Source organism: Staurois parvus, unplaced genomic scaffold (assembly GCF_062004578.1).
Source record: "Staurois parvus isolate SC_StPar_1 unplaced genomic scaffold, SC_StPar_1.0 ptg000772l, whole genome shotgun sequence".
NCBI lineage: Eukaryota > Metazoa > Chordata > Amphibia > Anura > Ranidae > Staurois > Staurois parvus.
The window spans coordinates 81,747-107,066 of NW_028318568.1; the positions used below are offsets into that span (position 1 = coordinate 81,747).

Consider the following 25,320-nt stretch of genomic DNA (forward strand, 5'->3'; position numbering starts at 1 on the left):
TCTCCCTGATATCTTATTCTTTCCCGGGGGAAAGTACTCAGTATTTGTGAGAGGCATTAATATAGAATTAAATTCCCATTTCATATTTTTGTGTAAATTGTCCCATACCCTAAAAACATTTAAAGTGTAGGTACTTGTGCTTTCTTTAATTCCCCTGAACTGTGGTGGAACCCATATCATCTGACTCAGTCTAATGCCACTAAGGTCATTTTCAATTGTTACCCAACTTTTCCCCTTATGATTAAATGTCCAGTCGTATATTCTTGCTAAAGCCACTGCTTTATAGTATCTCTTGACATCTGGTAGACCCAATCCCCCTCTCTCTTTAGTCCTACTCAATGTTTCATATGCTATTCTAGGTTTTTTATTCTTCCATATGTATCTTGTTAACCTTTTTTTCATTATCTTAAAGAAGGCTTCTGGAATTTTAATTGGTACCATTTGAAATCTATACAGTATTTTAGGCATAATTACCATTTTGACTAGGTTTATACGTCCTATCCAAGATGGATTTCCTCCTTCTAGTCTTTTTAAGTCTTCCCTGATCTCATTTATCAAAGAGATATAGTTTAATCTATACAAATGCTTAGATGAGGCAGTGAGTTTTATTCCTAAGTATTTTATCTTTTTCTTTCCATATAAAGGGGAATTCTTTTTGTAGTTTTTCTTTTTCATTCTTTGGTATATTAATATTCAGGATCTCTGTTTTCGTTGGATTAATTTTTAAATTTGATAGTTCACCGTACTCCTTCAGAATCTTCATTATATTTGGGAGAGTTATTCGGGGATTCCCCACATAGAACAATAAGTCGTCTGCAAAGGCCGCTACTCTATGTTCTATGGATTCTATCTGAATTCCCTTTACTGATCCACTATTTCTTATTATTGACAGCAGAGGTTCGAGTGATAATACATATAGCAGAGGGGACAGTGGGCAGCCTTGTCTTGTACCATTAGACATTCCAATGGGTTCTGATCTCTCCCCATTTACCGTGATGATTGCAGTAGGCTCTCTATATAATTTACTTATCCACTCTCGCATTCTATCTCCTATCCCCAGCACTTTTAAGTTGTCCATCATAAAGCCCCAGTCCTCTCTATCAAATGCCTTCTCTGCATCAATTGACAAGAGCACCACCGGGGCTTTCCCTTTTCTACTTTTCTGAATAAGCATCAGGGTTCTCAAGCCGTTATCTCTACCTTCTCTCCCCGGTACAAAGCCCACCTGGTCTCCATGGATCCATTCAGGCATCAGGTCCCTCAACCTGTTTGCTAACACCTTTGCATACAGTTTAGTGTCAGTGTTCAATAATGAGAGAGGTCTATAACTGGAGCACTGAGATGGATCCTTTCCCTCCTTGTGAATAAGTACCACATGGGCCTGTAGGGATTCTCTCCTCACTTCCATCTCACCTCCCAGAGCATTCATATATTTCTCCAGCTTGGGTAACAGTACTTCACTAAATTTCTTATAGTACTTAACTGTATAGCCATCCGGGCCTGGGCTTTTTCCTCCCCCTGTGTTTTTTAATGCTATTTTAATTTCTTCCTGGGAAATTTCTGCGTCCAGGGAGTTCAGCTGTGCTTCGCTTAGTTTTGGTAATCCCGCATTTTTTAAGTGTCATCTTTTTTTCATTAATTCCCTCTTGAGCTTCTTTTAGGGGGCCTTGGGGGCTAATATTATATAACTTTTTGTAATACTCCGTAAACACTTTAATAATCTCTTTATTTGAATGGACCAACTGCCCCTTTGAACTTTTTATCTTTTCTATATAGTTCCTATTTTTCTTTTTATTCAAAGCTCTCATTAGATATCTTCCTGGTCTGTCTCCCCATCTATATCTCTCGTTCAAAACCCTGTTGTATACTCTTCTCTTCTCCTCATCCATCAACCTCTCTAGCTCGTCTTTTTTATCCAATAACTTCTGTCTCGTATCTTTTGTTATTTTCTTCTTATGGATCTGCTCCAAGTCCAATATTTCTTTTAATAGCCCACTGACCCTCTCTCTTCTTTCCTTTTTCTTCCTTGCTCCTGTCGCAATTAGGATTCCTCTTATAAATACCTTATGGCTTTCCCAGACTGTAGCTATCGATACTTCCTCTGTTTCGTTCTCCTTAAAGTATACCTTAATCTCTTTCTCAATTTTCTGAACTACATCCTCATCCAGAAGAAGAGCCTCATTTAATCTCCACCCTAATCCTCCAGTCCACCTTCTTCCCCATCCCATTTTCATTACGACCGGAGCATGATCCGAGGACGTCCTTGTCTCTATGTCAATTTTAACCAGATGATCTATAAGTTGATGGTCTATTAAGATGTAATCTAATCTCGAGTATATCTCATGTGCATTAGAGAAGAAGGTATAGTCTCTGTCTTTCATATGCGTTATTCTCCAGGTGTCCACTAGTTGATATTCATGCATCACTTTTTTCAAAGCTCTCAGATCTACTCCCCTCTCTTTGCACAGAAGAGGTATTATCCTTTTGTGGGTCCATACAGAAATTTAGGTCTCCAGCTACTATCAAACGCCCTTTTTTAAATTCCATTAATTTTTTCAACAGTTCCTTCATATACATCTCCGGGTTTTTATTAGGGCAGTATATATTGGCTAAAGTACACTCAATCCCCTGAAGTCTACCTTTTAAGAATAAAAACCTCCCCTCCGGGTCGGTTCTTCTATCCTCCAGCTCAAATCTCATATTCTTTGCCAGACCTATTGCAACCCCTTTTGCTCTTTTAATTGGAGATTCTGCATAGTACCATATTGGGAAGTGTTTGGATTTCAATTTCACGTTTGCCTCTATCTCAAAATGCGTCTCCTGTAAAAATACCACTGACGTCGCCCTATGGTGTAACTCATTAAACAGCCTAAATCTCTTCCCTGGACAACTCAGCCCATTCACATTATAAGTTATAAACTGTATTTCTTCCATCATTCCCAATTAACTCCATCTCTCTTCCAGATTGCCTCTCCCTTCTGTCCTGCAGAGTATTGACCCAATACCTCCTCCCCTCCCTCCCTCCCACCCAAGTCCCATCCCCTCCCTCCCAGGCCACCCCCCCACCCCACCCCTTTTTAGGCCTTCTACCTGCCTATCAATCATTTGTGGTGAAGATACCACCTTTGATTTTTTATTTAAACCTTGGGGTTGAACTCCTCCCATGTACGACTTACCCACCCTCCAACCACCACCGATTCCCTCGCTTGCTTTAAATCTTTTAACCTTAACGATACACTTTGGGGAGAAAGTTAGGGGAAAAAAAAAAAAAAAACTCACTCTATCCCAACTAACTCCTCACTACCTCCCCTCTACCTACTTCCTGCCATACTTCTTTTCCCCCAATGCCTATTTCAGTCTCTGTTTCCCACCCACTAATCCTCATTCTCTGCAATTCCAGTCTGTCACAGAAGTCTCTTAAGTCCTCGGGAAATCTCATGTATGCTGTAACACCGTTCTTCCATCCGATCAGACACTCTGGGTTACCCCATCTATAATGGACATTTCTTGATCTCATCTGCTCTAATAGGGGCCTCAAAGCTCCTCTTCTCCACAAAGTCTCGTACGATAGATCCGCAAAAATCTGGATATTTATATCTCCATACTTAACAGAAGTTCTTCCTTTAATCCTTCTCCAAATCTCTTGCTTATCTCCATAATTTTGCAGCTGAACAATCACATCTCTTGATTTTTCCTTCCCGTTACCTTGTTGGGGCTTTCCTGATCTAAAGACTCCATCCAGTTTAATTACCTCTGTTTCAGGTCTATCCATAATATAGTTTAACATTTTACAGACTTTTTCTTGCAGTTCTCCACCTTTCAGGATATCTGGGATTCCTCTTATCCTCAAGTTGCTTCTCCTAGACCTGTTCTCCTGTATTTCTATTTTATACTGCAGTTGTTTCTGCATATTCCTCATCAAAGCGGACCTTTTTTCTAAGTCTGAAATGATATGGGTATGTTTGATATTTCCCTCTATTTCTTCCGTTCTCTTTAGCAGATGCCCTAGATCCTGACGTATATTTGTCATTTCTTGCTTAATAGTTTTTTCCAAGTCCTTAAACATTACAGTCATCTCTCTTTTGTTCGGCACTTGCAAATCTTTTTCAAGATCTTTCCTCGTCAAGTTTTCTGTCCACTGTTGGCTACTACTATCCAGGCCTATTGACAATCTAGGGCTATTCTCCAAGGTAGTTTCCATTTCCCCCTTTTCATTTCCACTATAGGCCCTTTCTGGAGTCTCATTACCCTGGGAAGTAAATTTTTTAATTGAGCCCGTCTGGGACCCTTTAAGCCCACTTCCTTTAGCGCTTTTATTCTTCATATCTTCTGCACTTAGTATAGTTCTTTAAACAGCAGGAAGCTTTAGGCAGTATATTGGGGTATTAATATTAAACAGTCTCTGTCACTTTAACACTTCATTTTCTTATTTCTTTTCCCAGGTCTCTTCTGTAGCCACTTAGTAATTTCTCTTTCCCTTTTCAATTCTGTTTTCACTTTTCCAATCCCCTGGGAATCCCCCTTCTCTCTTTGTTGGTGGTTAGCAGTCCTTCCTACAGTTCAACACAGTTACACAATTACATGTGGGATCATACATATGGACTCACCCTCCTTCACTTGTTCCCTTATCTAGTGAGTCGACTCAGATCTCCAGCCGTCCACTCACCGCATTCAGCCAATGTCTCTGGGGGATTCCTGCAGGGTCTTCTGTAGGTATATGTGCTCTGTCGCCTTCCACTCCTGTGCTGCTGATTTTATAGGTTTACAGCCGGCATCTCTGTTCTCCTGTCAGGGAGCCGGCATTTGTCAGGGAACCGGCCGGCGCCTCTGCTTCCCAGTGCTCCTTTGCGGCTAACCAGCGTGGTCACGCCGCTCTGCTCCGTCTCCCCGGCAACCCGACAGCTGATCCCAGGTCTCCGCGATGCAAACACCTCCCGGAGCTCCGCTTCCACACTCGCCGTCTTCTCCCCTCAGCACGCCGGCACCCTCTCCCCCTGGGGACCTCCTCACTCAGGTAGGGCTTCGGGCATTGAAGTGCTCTCGTGGTGGTGGTCTCCTCGTGGGTTATCGGCGAGCACTCACATCGTGCTCTCCGACGCCGCCATGTTTAGGCTCCTCCCCCAGCGAACCATTAGTGTGTCTAATGTCAGATTTGTAGATTTGTATTTTGGACTGATAAATTGCTCTACATCTAGAGTATTTGTATATGTTGACATGTCCATGTAAAAAAATGTACATTGGCAAAACTAAAAGGCAACTTAAAGTGCGTATAGGCAAACACTTTAAGGATATCAAATCCAATGACCCTGAGAGTAACTTGACTCAACATTATTCAAAGTACCATGGAGGTAAATTAGAGGGTACTAAAGTTAAAGGAATCTATGCACTTAATTTCGCGCAGAGAAGGGGTGACTTTGATAAAGAGCTTTTAAAACGTGAAAAACATTGGATATATAAACTTGATACTCTATTCCCTAAGGGATTAAATGTTGAACTTGATCTCCAAGTGTTTTTGCAAAAAAGACAGTAGGAGGAAGTACACCCTTTTTTTTCTGCCTCTCTTCACCCTAGGTCAGTGGTGGGCAACCTTTTTTTTCAACTGAGCCAAATCTCGCCAAAACCACGATTGAAATTTATTTTGAGAGCCACATTTTTAAAACTGAAAATACATAGGATGGTACACTGTTTTTAGTTTCAATAAGTTTTTTTATAGTAATTCATCCCCCATATAGTAATTCATCCCCCCTATAGTAATTCATCCCCCATATTAATTCATCCCTCATATAGTAGTAGTAAGTAAGTAGCAAGTAGTAAGCCAAGTCCCCCCTGTGTCAATTCACTTACCTTTGCTCCGCGCGTTCCTCTCGCCGTGTTCCCGCGCCGTTCCGGTCTTCAGGGCGGACTGTGAGAGGAGCCTAGCTCCTCTCACGTTCGTCACGCTGTCCCGCCTACACACATCCTGACAGCCAATCACTGGCTATCAGGATGTGAGTGGCAGCGAGACTGGCCAATCATTGCATTTGAGCGCGCTGCCCTGGCTGGTTTTTTTTTTTGGATCACGCTGCAGAGTCCCTGCTGCCCGAGAGGAGGGAGGGGAGCGGGCGCCCGGCACACAAGAGCCGCATTAAAGCGTGTAAAGAGCCGCATGTGGCTCGCGAGCTGCGGCTTGCCGACCACTGCCCTAGGTGAACAAAAGTATCTTTAAATAACTTTATTCTAGTGATGCTGTTAAAGTATTGAAATATTATTCCCTCCACTGTTTTAGCAGCCAGGTATGTATGTTTTTTTTTTTTTTTAATGATGACTTTTTTCCTTATTTCTATTTCTTTCCCCAAATGAGATGCCTTGCCAGTAGTATTTTTGCATACATGGGCGGGTACTAGCCTAATATAAACTGAGCATGTGAGCTATGCATCTCATTGGTCCTAAAGAAGCTGAGTAAGATACGCCCATCGGCGAAACGCATTGATGTCACGCGGCAGTAACGTCACTTCTGGTCAGACGCATTGGCGCCATACACGTAGTCCTGCAGGGGACGCGAATACACACGCCTGAGTTAGGCGTCCATCAGGCTGCACGTGTACCAGGATGAAAGCAGAGCCCGTCTGTCTCTAGTCCCGATGGTGGCGGCTGCATCTGGGACCACGGCGCGAATCCACATATGAGGAAGACTTTGCAAGGCCATCCATCTTTGGCATGGGTGGTGAGTGGAACATCGCTAATATAAGAGGGCAGCACGGCGCATTGCCGTTACAGCCTTGATACCCTGAGTGACAACCATATTGACTCTCATCACTTATTCACTACAGGATGGGGACATCATGCTACATTCCCTGAAAGGTGTACAGCACCCTACTTTAATCATATGGCATGGATATCCCTACATTCTACATCAGATTCTTAATAAGGGAGTTATATAGCCCGCACGCTGGCGGTGAAGAATCCCTATATTTCATTGGCAGGGCCCTGCCATTTCAACTATAGATGTGTCAGTGCTGCTCATGTACTAGACCTAGTGTCATTACATTTACAGCACTCTATATTCATGACCGGTCATGTCTGTTTTTAACCTTCTGGTTTTAGGTCATACTTTGTTGTATTGTCTCATCTTGTGGTGATGGCTAACTGAGGTATTTACCTAAAATGTCCACATATGCAATTTTTGTAATAAAGCATAATTTTTTAGGGATTTTTCAGTATCGGTTTCTGTTCATAATGTAACCGCTTTTTTGTGAATCTCTTTTCACACCCCCTCTTTCTCAAAGTTTGGAGGTTTAGCTGCCTGCAGAGTGGGGTACTGTCAGTGTGTGGGAAGCTTGGGTAAGACTCGTGCTTTCCTTATCTGAGCATGGTGAGCTGCCAGAGGTCAGGGAGGAGGCCGTCATGTCACTCTGCTGTGTTCTAAATATCTCTGGGATATTTCTACTGAGTTGCGTGCCTGTGTCCCTGGGGGATCGAGAAATGGACAGCAGAAGTGCTCGGTCTAAGTTCCCCATAATAGCTGGGATGGTTACCCTCTCAGAGTGCAGAAAGGACCGTCCTGTGCCAGAGCTGTGTGACTGAGCAGCCATCTTTGTCCGGGTCCCGGCCACGCCCCCCTAGTTCTGTTCTGATCTTTGAAATACATGTTTTGGGTTAACTGGTCCACCTTCCTTTTAGGGCCCAGGCCTTCCTGACCCTAGCAACCAATGTCTTACAATGGTAGGTTGGATCCTCAGCCTTCAGAAGAAATCTCTGCAACCTATTCGCTGATTAGGGTATCTGGGCCTGATGTTGGTTATAGTCACATCCAGGTTCTTCTGCTCCTGAGCTCATGCTCTCAACACTAGATTCATGCTTGCATATGAGGGTCTTGGGCCTGACTTGTAGCCTTTTCATTGCAAATCAGTGTTATGACAGCAATGTACAAATACGGTTTTAGGACTGCCCTGTGTCTGACCATGCCTGATTCTCTTAATATGGATTTTCAAACCTGTTTTGGATTCAGAAACGTTCTGGGCTTGGAAGAAGTTCTGGTCTATGATTAGGTCCATCAAATGATTTTCACCCCTTCAAAAATCTAAAAATCTTTGCCAAACTCTATTAATTAAGGGGGTGGGGGGAAGCTCACTAAAAAGTGAGCTGTTCAGTAGTAGACACTGCCATCTAAGCCTTAACCATCACTGCTCCGATTTTAATATATTCCTTCATTTAAATATTCAAAGTTTGGGATGCTCTTAAAGCCTCTTTACACCTGCAGGTCCAGCTCTGCAACCAGCTATTCCTGCAGCTTGCCTGCCAAATCAGACTAGGCAGACAAATTTGACTAGGGCAATGAACAGTCAATAGAGTTCTGTATTCCAGTATGGCTCTGATTTTCATACATGAGCAGATTTTGTGGCACAGAGCTTGTTCTGTTTGGTGAGGCATGTGATGAATTGATCAGAAATTACATAAGGAAAGGTTTTAAATGTTTTTTTAAAAAAAATCTTGCCTCTAGAGCGGGGGTCTCAAAACATTTAAAACAGCCAATTTACAATTTCAAAGCTGGCAGACCTTTCGGAGCCTTCTCGGTGTGCTGCTGATTTTTGTAGCGAAAATGGCTAGGATTCTTTTTTTTTAGGCTCAAGAAGATGGCAAACTCTGGCTACATAGGTGAGAAATCTGTATTGGCATCTAGGTGTCCCTTATAGATTAGAAGCTTGCTCTGTCCTTTCAGATGTTAATTGGTGACCATGTCTGAGTGAATACTTATCTTTACTAACACAGAATTAAACTAGATCAACAATTACAAATTTCTGATCACATCCCAACTACTGATAAAATGATTCTACTCTTACATTTGTTACAGGGGGGTATTTGTCCTATCTTGGACCCAAACTTCATAAACCAATAACTTCACATTAGAATCCAAAATGTCAGTTATCGCCTCTCTGAGACAAGGGTAATACTAGGATCTGTAGATATCAAAGATGCCTGTTCCCATATGCCTGTTCATCCACCTCATTGGTGCTTTGTACCCCTTGCAGTTGGAGACCATCACTCATTTTGCCTATTTCTCTGCTCTAGAGCATTCACAAAGATCTTTTAGCCTCTTCTGCCTGAACTCAGGCTATTCATGTTACAGGTTTTCAAGATTAACTCTTTCATAAGCATTCATCCCCCCTTCCTGCTATTTGTAAACATCCATAGGACAAAATACGTCTGGGTTTCTATTAACCAGTTGCCCTCCAGAAGATTTACCGCCCCCTTTCTGACCAGGCCATTCTTTGCTATTCTGTTCTACACTATTTTAACTGGTAATTGTACAGTCATGCAAAGCTATACCTAAACAATATTTGTCCTTTTTCAAATACAGAGCTTTTGTTTGGTATATGATTACCTCCTGGGTTTTTTTTTTTTTGCACTATAAACAGACTGAAAAATTTGAAAAACATTTTTCTAATTTGTCATAAAAAAAATATCCAATAAACTCAAATTTCATCATAAATTTAGGCCACAATTTATTTTGCTACATCATTGGTACAAAAAAAAAAAAATCAAATCTAAGTGTATATTTGTGTGAAAGTTGGCGAGAGGCCAGATTGTGTGTGTGTGTGTGTGTATATATACACACACACACACACACTATGTGACGGAGGGAAACTGGTTCATCCAAAAATCTGCTCTCCAGCCTTTTGTCTGGAATAATTGGGCCTACTTCTAGCCCATGCAAGTTTTTCTACAGAGAAAAAAAAACTGCACTCTGAACTCAGAGGCACTTCAGTTCTAGAGATTACTCTGTGCCTCACATCTGGCCTTCCTACAAATGGGACTGACATTGGCTGGGACAGGTTCACCTTCAGGACATGTTACAAGTTCCATCCATTTTTACGGTTGACCATGTAACCTGTTCCTGTATCTGCAGCTGAGGTATGGGCAGATGGATATCCTGAGTCTAAGTTTGCACCTGCAATTTGCTGATCGTGTGTGCAAAGCCCTGAAGGCTCCTTAAGAAAAAAAGTACGATAATACATGCACGTTTTTTACCTGCAGAAATGTGCATTTGTTTTTTAAAAAAAAAAAAAAAACAAAACAAAAAAAACACCTTTTTATTCAAGGTTTATCTTGGATCAGGTTCCTTTTACAGCACTCTGTGCTTCTCTGGGATCTCAATTTGGTTTTCTGCCCTGCAGAAACCACCATTTAAGCCCATTAGAGAGATCCTCTTGCAAAGTGGCTTCCTTGGTTGCATCTATCAGACATATCTCTGATCTAGCAGCTCTCTGTTAAGGAGCCATTCTACACAAGGACAAGGTAGTCTTGTGCCAAAGACCGTCAGAGAGAGTCAGCATTGACCTAAGAGGTTTGGGACCACTTTATGCAATACCACTGCACAGAGAAGGCAAGTAGGAACATGTTTAATTTTTAAATGCATTTACAATCACTTTAAAATACTAACTTTTTTTATAACATTAAATTCAGTAATGCAAATTTAAAACTTTTTAAATATGCAGTTTTCTTTATCATAATATCTGCTAGTCCTGCCATATTAGGCTTTGCACTTGACATTTATGGGGTCACTTATCTGTTTGTTGCTCTTCTGCAATTGGCAGCACTTTGAAGCTCACCCTAAAACAGCCGCATCTTCCCTGAATACATACAAATGGGAAGTGGTTGCAAAGAGTCCGGAAGTCTGATTCCTAGTTTTCCTTTCTGAAGTGTTCAAATGGTTTTTTAATGTAATCCCCTAGAGAGCTGGCATCATGCCTTCTTGTATGAGCACAAGAAAACAGTACATCTCTGAAATACATGCACTGGAATGCATACACATTTTCTCTTTAAAACAATGAAAGGACAAAGATAACTAATGATCTTGCCAGACACTTGGTGAGCTTCAAATGTACTGTTAGCAGCTGGCAGTGCTGCCTCTGCTGCACTGAAATACTAAGCTGTGTTGTCAGCCCTGCTCTGAAGTTCTACCCTTCTAGACTACAGAACGCATTACCACCACGCTGTTCACAGAAAATAAGCAGGGAAGAAATTTGGCAGGGTTGATCACACTGCATGGGACTTCAGTACAGCAATGTGGTCAGCTAACAGGAAGGTGGAAGCTCACTAGGTTTCTAACAGGATCATAGGGTATTTTTCTCTACTTGAAGTGTTTTTAAAGGGAATAAACCTAGGGAAATGTACATGTATTGCAAAGATGAACTGAAGATTTTCCAGAGATGTAGTGACTTGTTTTCTCAGACCTATACCTTAATTCCAGCTTTGAAAGTCTGTAGTAGATTATCCATACAAATGGTAATTGTGACCTAAGAAGCAATTGAAAAAAATAGTGTTAGATTAGTTTTAATGCCAGAGAAGAAACCACCTTTTTGTTGTCCTTTCATCCACTATTTTGATCATTTTCAGTGATATAGATCTTGTTGTGTTTGGAAAGTGGGATCACCCTCCTTTACAACTGCTGGAGCAAGCACTACGCAAACAAAATATCGCAGAGCCTCATTCCCTCAAAGTTCTGGATAAAGCAACGGTATGTGTGGAAATACAATCCCTGGGACCTTTACAGCTATGTTTTGGAGTTGGGTGTTGGCGTAATCTGTGTGTATGTATTTTATATATCATTTTTTTCCCCAAAAAAAATTAAAGGTATTATTTTAGCTTCAAGTGTGATTGTTCAGATGGCAATTGTATTAATCACAGCTATTCTATAATGTGGAATTGGGGGGGGGTGTGTGTTTATTTTTGTTAACCTTTAGAAACCTTTATCTGATGTCCCCCATTGTCATGATTAGATTTGTTCATCACATTATAGGCCTTGGGTACAAAAGATAATGTTTTGTTCATAAGAGTCACAGCCTTTGATCAATAGATCAACCAAATCAATCAATTAATGCAGTGCTCCTAAATACACAATCCCTATATCTAAGTGAATTAATTAGTACAACCCACTACATAATCTAAAGTGATAAATGTGAGGAAAACAGTATATTGTAAAGCTTTGCCACACATATACATGAATACTGCCAGAACACCATGTGTAATAATTCACCAACGGTGCATAATAAAGTGCAATGAATGTGGTTTAGAGGCCACTTAGAACATGTACACTCACCAGCCTCTTTATTAGCTACACCTGTTCAATTGCTACTCAGTCAATCACATGGCAGCAACTCAGTGCATTTAGGCATCTAGACGTGATGAAGACTATTTGCTCAAGTTCAAACTAAGCATCAGAATGGGGAAGAAGGGGGATTTAAGTGACTGAAGGTGTCATAGTTGTTGCCAGATGGGCTGGTGTGAGTATTTCAAAAACTGCTGATCTACTGGGATTTTCATGCACAACGATCTCTAGGGTTTACAGAGCATGGTCCAAGAGAATATCCAGTGAGTGGCAGTTGTGTGGACGAAAATGCCTTGTAGCTGTCAGTGGAGAATGGGCAGACTGGTTCGAGATGATAAAGACAACAGTAACTGAAATAACCACTCGTTACAACCAGGGTATGCAGAATACCATCTCTGAACAAACGACACATCGATCCTTGAAGCAGTTGGGCTATAGCAGCAGAAGACCATACCAGGTGCGCTCCTGTCAGCTAAGGACAGGAAATGGAGGCTACAATTTGCACAGGCTCACCAAAATTGGACAATAGATTGGAAAAATGTGTTGTCTGGTCTGAGTCTTGACTTCAGCTGTGACATTTAGATGGCACAGTCAGAATTTGGCATAAACATGAATTCATGCATCCATCCTGCCTTGTATCAACAGTTCAGGGTGGTGGTGTAATGGTGTGAGGGATATATTCTTGGCACACTTTGGGCTCTTTAGTACCAATTGATCATCATTTAGATGCCACGGCATTTTTTGCGGACCATGTCCATCCCTTTGACTACAGTGTACCTATCTTCTGGCTACTTCCATCAGGATAATACACCATGTCACAAAGCTCAAATCATCTCAAACAAATTCCTTGAATGTGACAATGAGTTCACTGTACTCCAATGGCCTCCACAGTCACCAGATTTCAATCCAATAAAGCACTTTTGGTATGTGGTGGAACGGAAGATTCACATCATGCATGTGCAGCTGACGAATCTGCAGCAACTGCGTGATGGTATCACGTGAAGATGGATCAAAATCTGAGGAATGTTTCTAACACCTTATTGAATCTATGCCAGGAAGAATTAAGACTGCTGAGTGTATATTCATCAGTCCAATAACTTTTCACATCCAGTATAACATTTCCACAACTGCATGTGTGCCACACAGTTCAGGGCACAGGAAGTCTGCTGGGCAGCCTCTTTCCTTGCAGTCAGCTATTAGGGCAGCATGTCCATGCACGTATTGAGCATTTCTGCTGCTGTACTCTTTTTGAAAAAGTAATTTAGTGACCTCAACAGCTTTTCCACCCCAGTGTAAGCTTAGCCTGCTGTCTCAAGGACTGGTTTACCATCCTGCTTCATGGTTGCTGGCTTTAATGGATTGGCTGTTGACATCCAAGTCCTAGGAGATTAGATTATCTGACTGTTATTTCTACAATGGCTAAGAAACTGACCTCTCAGAAGGTCAATCATAGCACTTGGAAGGCTTACTTCCTTTCATGCGATGCACAGAAATTTTAGACTAGACGATACTCCACAGGTACATATCCTGTCCTGTTCTCTAGGCTGAACTGGTGCAACTTTTGGTCTGGCGCAGTGTTAATTTAGTTGAGGAAAATATTTTAAATCAACAAAATAACACCATTTTAGTCACATGAAATACAACTAAAACTAAATCCAAATCTGTGTCTGTAGTGCTTATTCAAACTTTAATACCATACCATAAATGATAGATTTTTACTCCCGGAGTATAAGAGTTTGGAAATTCTAGAGAAATGCTTAAATGCATTATAATTAACGAAATCCATTACATTTTAGTTGACTAAAATGTACTGGAGTTTTTTTAGTTGACTAAAAATACAACCCAAGAAAACAATTCAGAGGACTAAAAAAACTAAAATGGCATTGTAATCAAAAGACTGAGTCAAATTTTGATTTTATTTTGGTCAAAATTCACACTGGCCTGGAGAATCTTCGTTTTTTAGCCTTTCTTTGAGACCTCTGGCTGATCATTCATTGCTAAATGGCCTCGTTTAGCTGGTGACTCACATTGTTCCCTTTCTTGTTTGTGCATCTGCCTCACCTTGGAATCTTAAAGGATAAGTTAACCTTTGGGAACACGTAACATGTTCTTGATCCTACAAATGTAGGTGTGGCTCTAAAAGTGCAAAAAACTTGATACCATAACCCCTTCACGCCAACATCAAATAAAACTGAGCTCACAGAACTGCGTTTTTTTCCATGAGGCCATGGAAAAAAGCTTAATTTTGTCACTGAGCCCAGGGTCCTGTTCTAGCTATCTGGACCCGGGACTCCCGATTCCAGGTCACATGATCGCTGTGATAGCCTCTGATTGGCTAACACCGTGATCAGTCACTGTACAGCCCACTCCCCCTTGTTTTTCTTTTGTTCTTTATGAATGGAGGAGAGATGCATTGTATCTCTCTCTCCTTACATAGAGGGGAAAAAAACTGTTTAAAAATAAATAAATATTTAATATTAAAAAATAAATACCTAAATAAAGATTTAATCTAATTCAGTGCCAGGGTTAGTGTTTTGGTGAGTGTCAAAGGTCAGGATTTTTTTTTTTTGTTAAATTGCTATTTATTTCAAGTACTTGTATAGCGCCGTCAATTTACGCAGTGCTTTACATATATATTATACATTCACATCAGTCCCTAACCCTCAAGGGGCGTACAATCTAAGGTCCTTAACTTACATTCATTCATACATACACATACTAGGGCCAATTTAGACAGGAGCCAATTCACCTACCAGCATGTCTTTGGAGTGTGGGAAGAAACCGGAGTACCCAGAGGAAATCCACGCAGGCACAGGGAGAACATGCAAACTCCAGGCAGGTGGTGCCGTGGCTGGGATTCGAACCAACGACACTAGTGCTGCCACGTGGAAGTGCTAACCATTTAGCCACTGTACTGCCACGCTATCAGTGTCCGTGTGTTTAGGTAAAAAACAAAATGCGCACTATTGTTTCTGGGCTGTACTGTGGGTACAAACAACAAATCACATACACATATATGGTATCGCTACATTTGTCAAGTGCTGGAAAATGTATTTTGGGTTGTTCTTTGGTAGGTTATGGTAGTAACAAGAAACACACCGCTAAATTTATAAAGTTTTTTTTTTTTTTTTACCATTTTGGGCCAGTTTTCCTTTGATAATAAAAGAGATATCAATTACCATTTACCACCAAATGAAAGCCCAATTTGTCCTGAAAAAAAAACGTATAATCCACCTGGATGTACAAGGTAGTTTTGGTGATATTTACAGTTTTACAAACCATGTCAAAAATTGCAAGACTGTGCTCAAGCATTAAGATTTTTACCCTTAGGCGTGAAGGGGTTAACTAAACGAAGTGAAACCAAAAGTGACTACACTTGCAAATCAAAATGATAGAAATAAGAAAACAAAGTGAAAACTTATAAGTCCCAATGCCAAAAAACACAGAAAAAAATCCTAAAGTGCAATTATAGATCTTCAATGGCTAGATCAAACGTTATCCGTGTAAAACCCCACTCTGTGCTCAAGGGAGGCTTACCAGATATATTTAACAATCATATTATAGAGTGGTCAAAATGGGCACAAGAACAATCATATGGCAACCGCTCCAGCCTCCTCCATAACCTTCAACTGTGGTTCAAATGGCGTTCACCCACTCCGTATGGATCATCAGTGCATACGTTGTGAGGCATATAAGTGGCATGTGCATGGAATGAAAGCCCATGGCTGGAAGTAGATGACTCGGGGTAGCTAACTTTGCTCTGCCTGCTTCCCAGTTTCATCTGCTCAATCACTAACCTTTATCCAGTCGTCTTGGATGACCATAAAGTTACTCCTGTTCAATAAGCAGGGAATTGATGCAGGAAGTACTAAAGATAAACCAGGAAGCAGAACTGGTCTCCTTGGCAACGCATTGTAGCCATAGCTCCCAACTGTCCCTGATTTTGGAGGGACTGTCCCTCTTTTGGAACTAAATTCCTCTGTCCCACTTTCTTGCTCAGTTGCCCCTCATTTGGCGTGATATATAGACCATTTCAACAAATTGTAAAGTGTTAGGCTACACTGAAACATTCATCCAGCCTCTTAATTCTTTTATATAGCCTTCTGAATGACATAGCTTGGATGTCACTCCACTTTCTCAAATTAAACCTTTCTAAAACCGAGCTCCTAGTTCCCCCCCCAGCCCGCGCCCCCCCCCCGACTTCTCCATCACGACCAACAATGCCACCATCAGTCCCCACCCTGCAAGCCAGAGTACTAGGTGTCATTCTAGACTCCAGTCTATCTTTCCAGCTCCAGGTCCAATCGCTGACAAATACATGTAGACTCCACCTCCGCAACATCTCCAAAATATGTCCGTTCCGAACCCCAGAAACTACAAAGCAACTCATTCACTCCCTTATTATATCATGACTTGACTACTGTAAGTCCCTCCTCACCGGCCTACCTCATCACAGGCTATCCCCGCTTCAGTCTATCCTGAATCCTGTGGCCAGACTCATGTGCCTTACTAACCGCTCTGTATCCGCCCCCCCGCCAATCCCTCCACTGGCTTCCAATTTCCCAACACATAAAATTCAAATTACTAACATTGACGTACAAAGCTGTTCATAACACTGCCCCAAACTACATCACTGACCTGATATCCATTTACCACCCAAAACGTACTCTCTGCTCTTCACAAGACCACCTACTCTCTAGTTCCCTGGTCTCCTCTCATGCCTGTCTCCTGGACTTCCCCCCCATCCTATGGAACGCACTACCCCAATCCATCAGACTGTCACTCTCCTCACCTTTAGGCGCCCCCTGAAAACCCATGTCTTTAGGGAAGCCTACCCCGCCCTGACCTAATTGCTGATCTCCTCCATTCTTCCTACCACTCCATCCCCCACAGCTATTTCCTCCTGTACCACTATCCCCTCCCTCCTAGATTGTAAGCTCCAAGGAGCAGGGCCCTCAAATCCCTCGTGTATTGTTACTGTGCTGTCTCGTGTACTGTCTCCCATTATAATGTACAGCGCTGAGCAAACTGTTGGCGCTATATAAATACTGTATAATAATATATATCAGTGGGGTTAAAAAAACAACTGTGGGTTTAACCAGTTTTATGTGCAACAATTCTTAGTGGTCTGCATAATGGGATGTCCTACATACATTCTGCTAAAGTGTGTTCCTCTGTTAGCTTAAAGTTGGGCAGTTTGTTGTAGCAAATGTTTGTAAAATGCAGTAGATTGAACAAAACATACAAATCCTTCTCTAGTAACATGGTAAGCATTCTAGGTATTACACCTGTGCATGTAGCCATTTGTCTGCAGGCAGCTTTAATTTTAGTCCCTCAACAGCCCCATTTTTGGAGTTTAATGTATACGGAGACTGAAATAATATGAATGCCTGGAAATTTTCTTTTTGCAAAACTCTAATATTTTGTTTTAGGTGCCAATAATTAAACTTATTGATCAGGAGACAGAGGTAAAAGTGGACATCAGTTTTAATGTTCGAACTGGCGTGAAGACAGCTCGGTATATAAAGGATTGCACACAGGTAATTTTCTGCCTTTTTTGTGGGGAATTACTTGTATAAAACTATTCTGCTTTTATTGCATTGAGGCTGAAATCACACTTTTACATTTTTGCCTGATGCTTTGTGTTTAACCCATCAGGCAATTATGCACATAAGTGATCTTTTTACAAATGATCAGGTACATTGCCATGTGCATTGGTACATGATAAAGGTATGTTTCCAGTCTAAAACAAAAACCAGCCTTCCTGGAGTCATCCTGCAAAGCTTCATATTAAAATTGTGTATATTCCACATTTTACCTTGTGTTATTATGAGATTCTGCCAGCAGTCTTGAATATAGCTGAATGGAGCATGGTCTAGCAGTAAAATCCTACTTTTCAGCACACGCTTTCCCAGTAAGATTCCACCTCCAGTGCACACATTAGTATTTGCCCAGTGATCATCACCAAACACATTTTTCATTGTTAATCATTGACGTTCTCCAGATGCCCTTTCAGAAATCCATAGTTTTGTAACCACACTCCCACCACACACCCTTCTTGTGAAATTGCCCCTATCTTCCCCACGAACATTGCTCAATGAGATAACATACAATCTGGAGGTTCAGTCTTTAGAGTGACGCTTGATTCAGAAGCAGTCTGTTGTCTTTCCCTACAAAAGCAGTTTCACTACCGGTGTTGGAAGAGGGGATACTGGTTTAGCCTTTCCAGTGTATTCTGCCTCCAGCAAGCACTTATTCACTAGTAACCATTCCAGCACTGAGATGGACCATTGATCAGTCTGTAGCTAATGTGCATTACCCCTCAATAAACAACACCTTTCAAAGTCTGTTGTGTTAAAGCAGTGGTAATGTTTAAAAAAAAAAACAAAAAAAATGTAAAATTGTCCTCTGCAGGTAAATGCCATAATGTGCTAGTATCTACCTCATATTATTCTTATTATACAGTATATAGCGCTAATAGTTCGCTCAGCGCTGTACATTACAATGGGAGACAATATATGAGACTGTACAATAACAATACAGTGCGATACACGAGGGGTTTGAGGGCCCTGCTGCTTGGAGCTTACAATCTAGGAGGGAGGTGATAGTGGTACGGGAGGTAGCACATACTAGCACATTATGACAGATTTACCCTTCATCTGAGCCATCCACTGTTGCACTGCCACCACTCCCAGCACTTCCATATTTGCCTGGCCTTCCTTATAGGTATATATTCAGTGCATGCACACATTGTGGCACTGTGCTATATGCATTCACAGCACACTTGTTCCATGAATGCAGAAAGTACTACACATGTGCCAGTGATGTCATCACCTGGCGCTGATGTCAGTATGTACCAAACACAAGTTTGTATATGTGTGTGTATATGTAGACTGAACAATGCAGAAGAGCTGAAGGCCACTATTGAAGCATCCTGGTCTTCCATAACACCTCAGCAGTGCCACAGGCTGAAAGCTTCCATGCCACGCCGCATTGTGGCAGTAATTGCTGCAAAAGGGGCCCAAACCAAGTACTGAGTACATATGCATGCTTCTACTTTTCAGAGGTCTGATATTGTTCTATGTACAATCCTTGTTTTATTGATTGCATGTAATATTCTAATTTTCTGAGATTGTGGATTTGGGGTTTTCATAAACTGTAAGCCATAATCATCACAATTATGACAAATCACGGCTTGAACTATCTTGCTTTGCATGTAATGAGTCTATCTCATATTAGTTTCACCTTTTAAGTTGCATTACTGAAATAAATTAACTTTTGCACGATATTCTAATTTTTTGAGTTTCACCTGTAATGTGTGTGTGTGTGTGTGTGTATGTATGTTATTTTTATATATATATATATATATATATATATATATATATATATATATATATATATATATATATATAGTGTGTGTATATATAAAATTTATTTCAGGTACTTGTATAGTGCTGTCAATTTGCGCAGCACTTTACATATATATTGTACATTCACATCAGTCCCTAACCCTCAAGGGGCATACAATCTAAGGTCCCTAACTCACATTCATACATACACATACTAGGGCCAATTTAGACAGGATCCAATTCATCTACCAGCATGTCTTTGGGGTGTGCGAGGAAACCGGCGTACCCGGAGGAAACCCACGCAGGGAGAACATGCAAACTTCAGGCAGGTGGTGCTGTGGCTGAGATTCAAACCAACGACCCTAGTACTGCCAGGCGGAAGTACTAACCATTTAGCCACTGTGCTGCCCCGTATATATGTGTGTATGTATGTGTGTGTGTGTGTATATGTGTGTGTGTATATATATATATATGTATGTGTATGTATGTGTGTGTGTATGTATGTATATATATATATATATATAGTCTAGCTGAAAAAAGACAAGTCCATCCAGTTCAACCATAACAAAAAAATTAAGTTATAATCCTATATCCACAGTTGATCCAAAGTTAAAAAAAAAAACCCAGCAAAGCATGATCCAATTTGCTCCTGCTGGGAAAAAAATTCCTTCCTGATCCCCCCGAGATTGTGTTTCTTTGTGTCACTAGGGCAAATAGGTTGTGTTCGGACAATAATTTTTTCCTTTTTGGGTTTTCTGGGAAATTATTTTCCCTAGGCTTTGAGTAGGAGCTTACCCACTGTAAAGGGTGGTTCATCACTTCAAGCCATATTTCTCCTTGTGTGTACTCAGAGCTGCAGCTCACTTTTTCAACTTGGTACCAACACTTTAAATTTGCCTCATTGGGGATATAGCACAACACCCTCATTGACAGGGGTCAAAATCCACAACTTGCACCAATGCTTGTTCTCCACCTTGTCCAGCCACTGCCCAGTAATTTATAGGCCTGGACTCTACCCACTCCAGGTTTTGAGTGTACCACATTAGGGGAAGAAGGGTGTGGCAAAGCTCACTTGTGCTCTTGTTAATGCTTGTGTTTGGTTAATATTGCCAATATGTAGCACAAGACTAAGGACTGATCATCATGCAGGTGCTGAAAAACCCACTGAGCAATCCGTGCTGAGCATGTTTTTTGGCTGAATTCTCAAATTGAAATGTGACAGGAATATTTTGTGACAACTGCAAACCATAGTTTGAGCTGCCAGTTTCTATCTCTATTTCTAAAGCCTCTTATGAGCCCTCGGATGTATTGGATCTGGAGGGCTTCATGTTTCCACTCTAACTTAGGACAATCTGCCTGCAGGTGCCGTAAGTGGCTTCCCCCCTCTTTGGTGAAATTGGACTGAGGTGGAATCCTTACCCTTAGTGAGAATGGAAATCAGAGTGACAGTCATTCGCCCTGACCTCCTTCCTTATTGAGGCAGCGTGCAACACAAGGGTACTTTGTGACAAATGGGTATGCTCCACCTACAGTAGTATCACCTGCACGCACTCTGATTGGGCAAAAAAAAAACTTGTTTGCTGGGAGTGATAATACTGGACTGTCCTCCTTGGCCTTGTTTTGACAGTGTCTAATCTCCTAAAGGTAGCAACATTATCCAGTGTACCTGAATAATTCATCCTGTGTTCCTTAAAGCAGTTCCGAAGTCTGAAACAAATCAGCAGCTGCAAATACTGTAGGTGGTAATTTTTAATTAAAAAAAAAAAAAAAAAAAAATTGCCTGTTTGGGGATCCAGCGGCATCTTCACCTGAGCTAGTTCTTTACTAGTCTTTGGGTCCCCAGCGCCGGCATCTTTAGTGTGGGAGACCAGTTGTTACTCCTTGCAGCTTCACAGCCGGATTCCCACTATGCATGCGTGAGATGCGCTGCACATTGTGATTGGCCCCGCAACCTTCTGGGACCTGTGACATGCCCCAAGTGGCTGCGGACAGGGAGGGAAGGGGCGATGGGAGTGGGAGCCGATAGCTGTTAAAACCAGATGCCTGCTCCCCCAAAAAATAGAACGTGCCAAAAGTAGAAAAAGGGGGAAGGAGGCAGAAAAGCAGAACTTCACTTTTTTTGGTAAAGTTTTGTTTTTAATGTATCCAAGAAAAATATTTAACAGTCAAATTTATTACCAGTGTATTGGTAGTTTACTAATACGTTTTTGTTTTTTTTTGTTTTTTTTTTAAAAAGCCATTTAGACTTCTGAATGAAATATTCTATTTAGATTTTAGAAGTGGGGGCAGTGCATTTCAGTATACTTGTTTCTCCCTAACATTCTTTTATTGTGTTTTTTTTTTTTATAGGAATATCCATTGCTACCGTATATGATTTTAGTATTGAAGCAGTTTATACTTCAAAGAGATCTAAATGATGTTTTTACTGGTGGAATAGGTTCTTATAGCTTAATTTTAATGGCAATTAGCTTCTTACAGGTAAGTGGTGTGTGTGTGTTTTTTTTTTTTTTTTTCCCTTTCTTACTGTTCTAGTTAGCAGATGTGTGCCTGTGAGTGTACAGGCTGGAGCTGTAAGCAAGGGGCTGGCATTGAGGATACAGGCAGACAGTGAAAAAAAGGAGTGAAGAACAGAGTATAAAGCAAGGGATACTAAACAGAATAGGTCAAGTCATTGTAGATGTTGCCGATCGTGCGCTGGCCAGCACAGTGATATGTTACCACCCACGGCCTATACTACCATATATGCGCGTACATTGTATTTCCCAAACCTGGAAGTCTTTCAGAAGCTTTTCACTTGTGTGGTAGGTTATACATTCATGTGACTCCACAAGCATGAAAAAAACCAACCAAAATTTAACACCCAGAATATTTTCAGCCTGTCACTGCCCTTGTTCATGAGGTCTAGGGCTTCTAATGCTGAAAAACAGAATGAGATGCATAAAACAAAAAGCTGGATTGACTGAAATAGAGGCTGCTGATGTTGAACAGGATGAGGCACATACAGTATGTTTGGATGCTAAAAAAGTGAGCCAGAAAGGATGGTCCGTAGCATGAGTGCAGATGACTGAGATGCTGAAAAAGGACTGGCATGCAAGATTCTTTAGATGTCTGTCAAGTTAACATGTGTGAGATGATTCAACCTGCATACCCTTCCTGAATTCCTCCAACACAACATCCAGTTGGATGTTGCTGAAGGTGCAGTGGTTGGTAATTGAAACACATGACTGCAGGCAGTGCATTTGCCTAGATCCAGAAAGACTACTTGCTTGACAAAAAGGATGTACACTATATTGTCTGTCTTCCTCTTTATTAACTGAGATCAAAGGAATGCTCTGTGCTAGATTTCGGAGACAGGGACGACATCTGGAGTGCAATGTGAAGCTATCAGTCTATGGTGTGAAAAGGTCCATCCGCTAGATTAGTGCTAATCTCCAGAGCACATCTCCTCGTTGCGGAGTTCAGATCTTTGTAAGGCTCACCCTAGAGGTGGCTGGATCCAAAGTACCAAGTTGTGCCAGGAGAACAGCTAGTAATTCTACAGTTCCCCAAATCCAAAGAAGCAGATGGTACAGCAGCATCGAGAGCATTGGGTAAAAAAAAAAAAATTGAATATTTTTTTTTTTCTCAAATTTTATATATTTGGGTTAGTGGATATCCATTCTATGACTTATGCTACTACAGGGAGATGAATCCAACACAACAAACACTTTACTCCTGCGCTAGGAAAGGACTCAGTAGACCCAGTAGGAATGTTCTGGAATTTTCTGGAATATGCACTGCTTGCTGCCCTCAACAGACCGGGGTGGTCCGAATACACTGGATACAAATGGAGAAACAGAAAAAGGGCGCACGGATCTAGTGCATTATCGTTTAAAATAATTTATTAAAGAAACAAAAATAGATATCATACTCACAATGGACATAACACAGGCATGTCAAACTGAACAAGATGTATGATCCAAACATCTGAATCCATACGATGGAACCCTGGATGACCAACTGTCTAACGCATTTCGAGGACACAACCTCTTCGGCTCTGAGGAAGAGGTTGTGTCCTCGAAACGCGTTAGCCAGATGGTCATCCAGGGTTCCATCGTATGGACTCAGATGTTTGGATCATACATCTTGTTCAGTTTGACATGCCTGTGTTATGTCCATTGTGAGTATGATACCTATTTTTCTTTAATACATTATTTTAAACGATAATTCACTAGGTCGGTGCGCCCTTTTTCTGTTTCTCCATTTGTATACAGGAAGATGAACACTGCTCAAAGACTCAACTGGCAGTCCTTGCCAAACCTGCATCAGTTTAGTTTAATAATCAGGAGGGATTTCTGTGCTCAGCTCTGCCTGGATCAAGACCCTTCATGTGTATTTGTTAACCAAGCATCTGCTGGGCCATGCCCATACCTGCCCTTATTGACTGGGGATAATCTGGGATTTCAGATAACCTGCATGTATGTGGAAAGATGCACCTGAAAGTACCTGTGTTCTGTAATTTACTCACAACTGCTCTGGATGACACCTGGAGCCATGAGACACTGCTTGAACCCCAATCAATTTGGGGATGATAAGCCTTGCCCTATTTCAGCCTCCCCAAAGAAATTGATGGGTTGACTGATACAAGATGGTGATGAAACAGTGATCAGAGAAGAGGCGGCGGTGAGCCTGGAGCACTTTGCCCAGGTCACTGAGCTGCCAGGTTTTTTTTTTTTTTTTTTTTTCATTCAAAAAATTGCTAATACTAGCACTGTTTAACTTAAAACCATCCCTTAAGACTTCTGTCCCTGAATCTACTTGCCCTCCAGAGGATTTACCCCCCTTCCTGTCCAGGCCATTTTTTGCATTACGGTGCTGCGCTATTTATTTCAGGTATTTATATAGCGCCGTCAATTTTACGCAGAGCTTTACATATATATTGTACATTCGCATCAGTCCCTAACCCTCAAGGGGCGTACAATCTAAGGTCCCTAACTCACATTCATACATACACATACTAGGGCCAATTTAGACAGGAGCCAATTGACCTACCAGCATGTCTTTGGAGTGTTGGAGGAAACTGGAGTCCCTGGAGGAAACCCAGGCAGGCACAGGAAGAACATGCAAACTCCAGGCAGGTGGTGCCGTGGTTGGGATTTGAACCAACGACCCTAGTACTGCAAGGCGGAAGTGCTAACCATTTAGCTATTTCAACTGGTAATTGTGTGGTCTTGCAACACTGTACCTAACCAAATTAAATTTTTTTTTTTGTTCTACAAATTGCTTTCTTTTGGTGCCATTTGATCACCTCCTGTGTTTTTAATTTTTTGTGCTATAAACAAAAAGCCCGAAAAAATTTTGAAAACAATTTTTTACTTTCGGTTATACAAAAATATATAGTAAACTCTGTAATAAATGTAGGCCAAAATGTATTCTGCTACATGTCTGGTGAAAAAATCCCAATAAGTGTATATTGCTTTGTGTGAAAGTTTTATAGCGTCTACAAACTATGGTATTGATACTGTAATTTATACCATTTTTGCTATACAGCGATGCGCTAGTTTAACTGACAATTGTGCAGTACATAAATTAAGTTTTGTCCCTTTTTTTTTTTTTTTTTCCCACACAAATGGAGCTTTCTTTTGATGGTATTTGATCACCTCCTGGGGTGTTTTTTTCCCCCCTATAAACAAGGACTGAAAATTTTGAAATAAAATTTCTCATTTGTTATAAAAAAAAAAAAACTATAAAAAATAAACTCTTTCGTCAAATTTAGTCCAAAATGTGTTTTGCTATGTCTTTGGTAAAAAAAAATCCCAATAGGTGTATACTGGTTTGTGTGAAAGTTACAGCATCTGAAAATGGTATAGATATTGGATTTTACGCCATTTTTTGCTATATGGC

At 41.1% G+C, this 25,320-nt stretch overlaps 1 protein-coding gene across 1 annotated transcript in view; it reads left to right on the plus strand.

Moving 5' to 3' along the window:
- The window catches only part of TENT4A (terminal nucleotidyltransferase 4A), a gene marked incomplete at its 5' end in the record, with an annotated part of 219,594 nt that overhangs the window by 67,962 nt on the left and 126,312 nt on the right, over positions 1–25,320 (plus strand). The window contains 3 exons of the mRNA XM_089654514.1: positions 11,377–11,497; positions 17,521–17,628; positions 21,787–21,915. Coding sequence (XP_089510640.1) covers positions 11,377–11,497; positions 17,521–17,628; positions 21,787–21,915 — 358 coding nt within the window. The remainder of the gene's footprint in view (positions 1–11,376; positions 11,498–17,520; positions 17,629–21,786; positions 21,916–25,320) is intronic.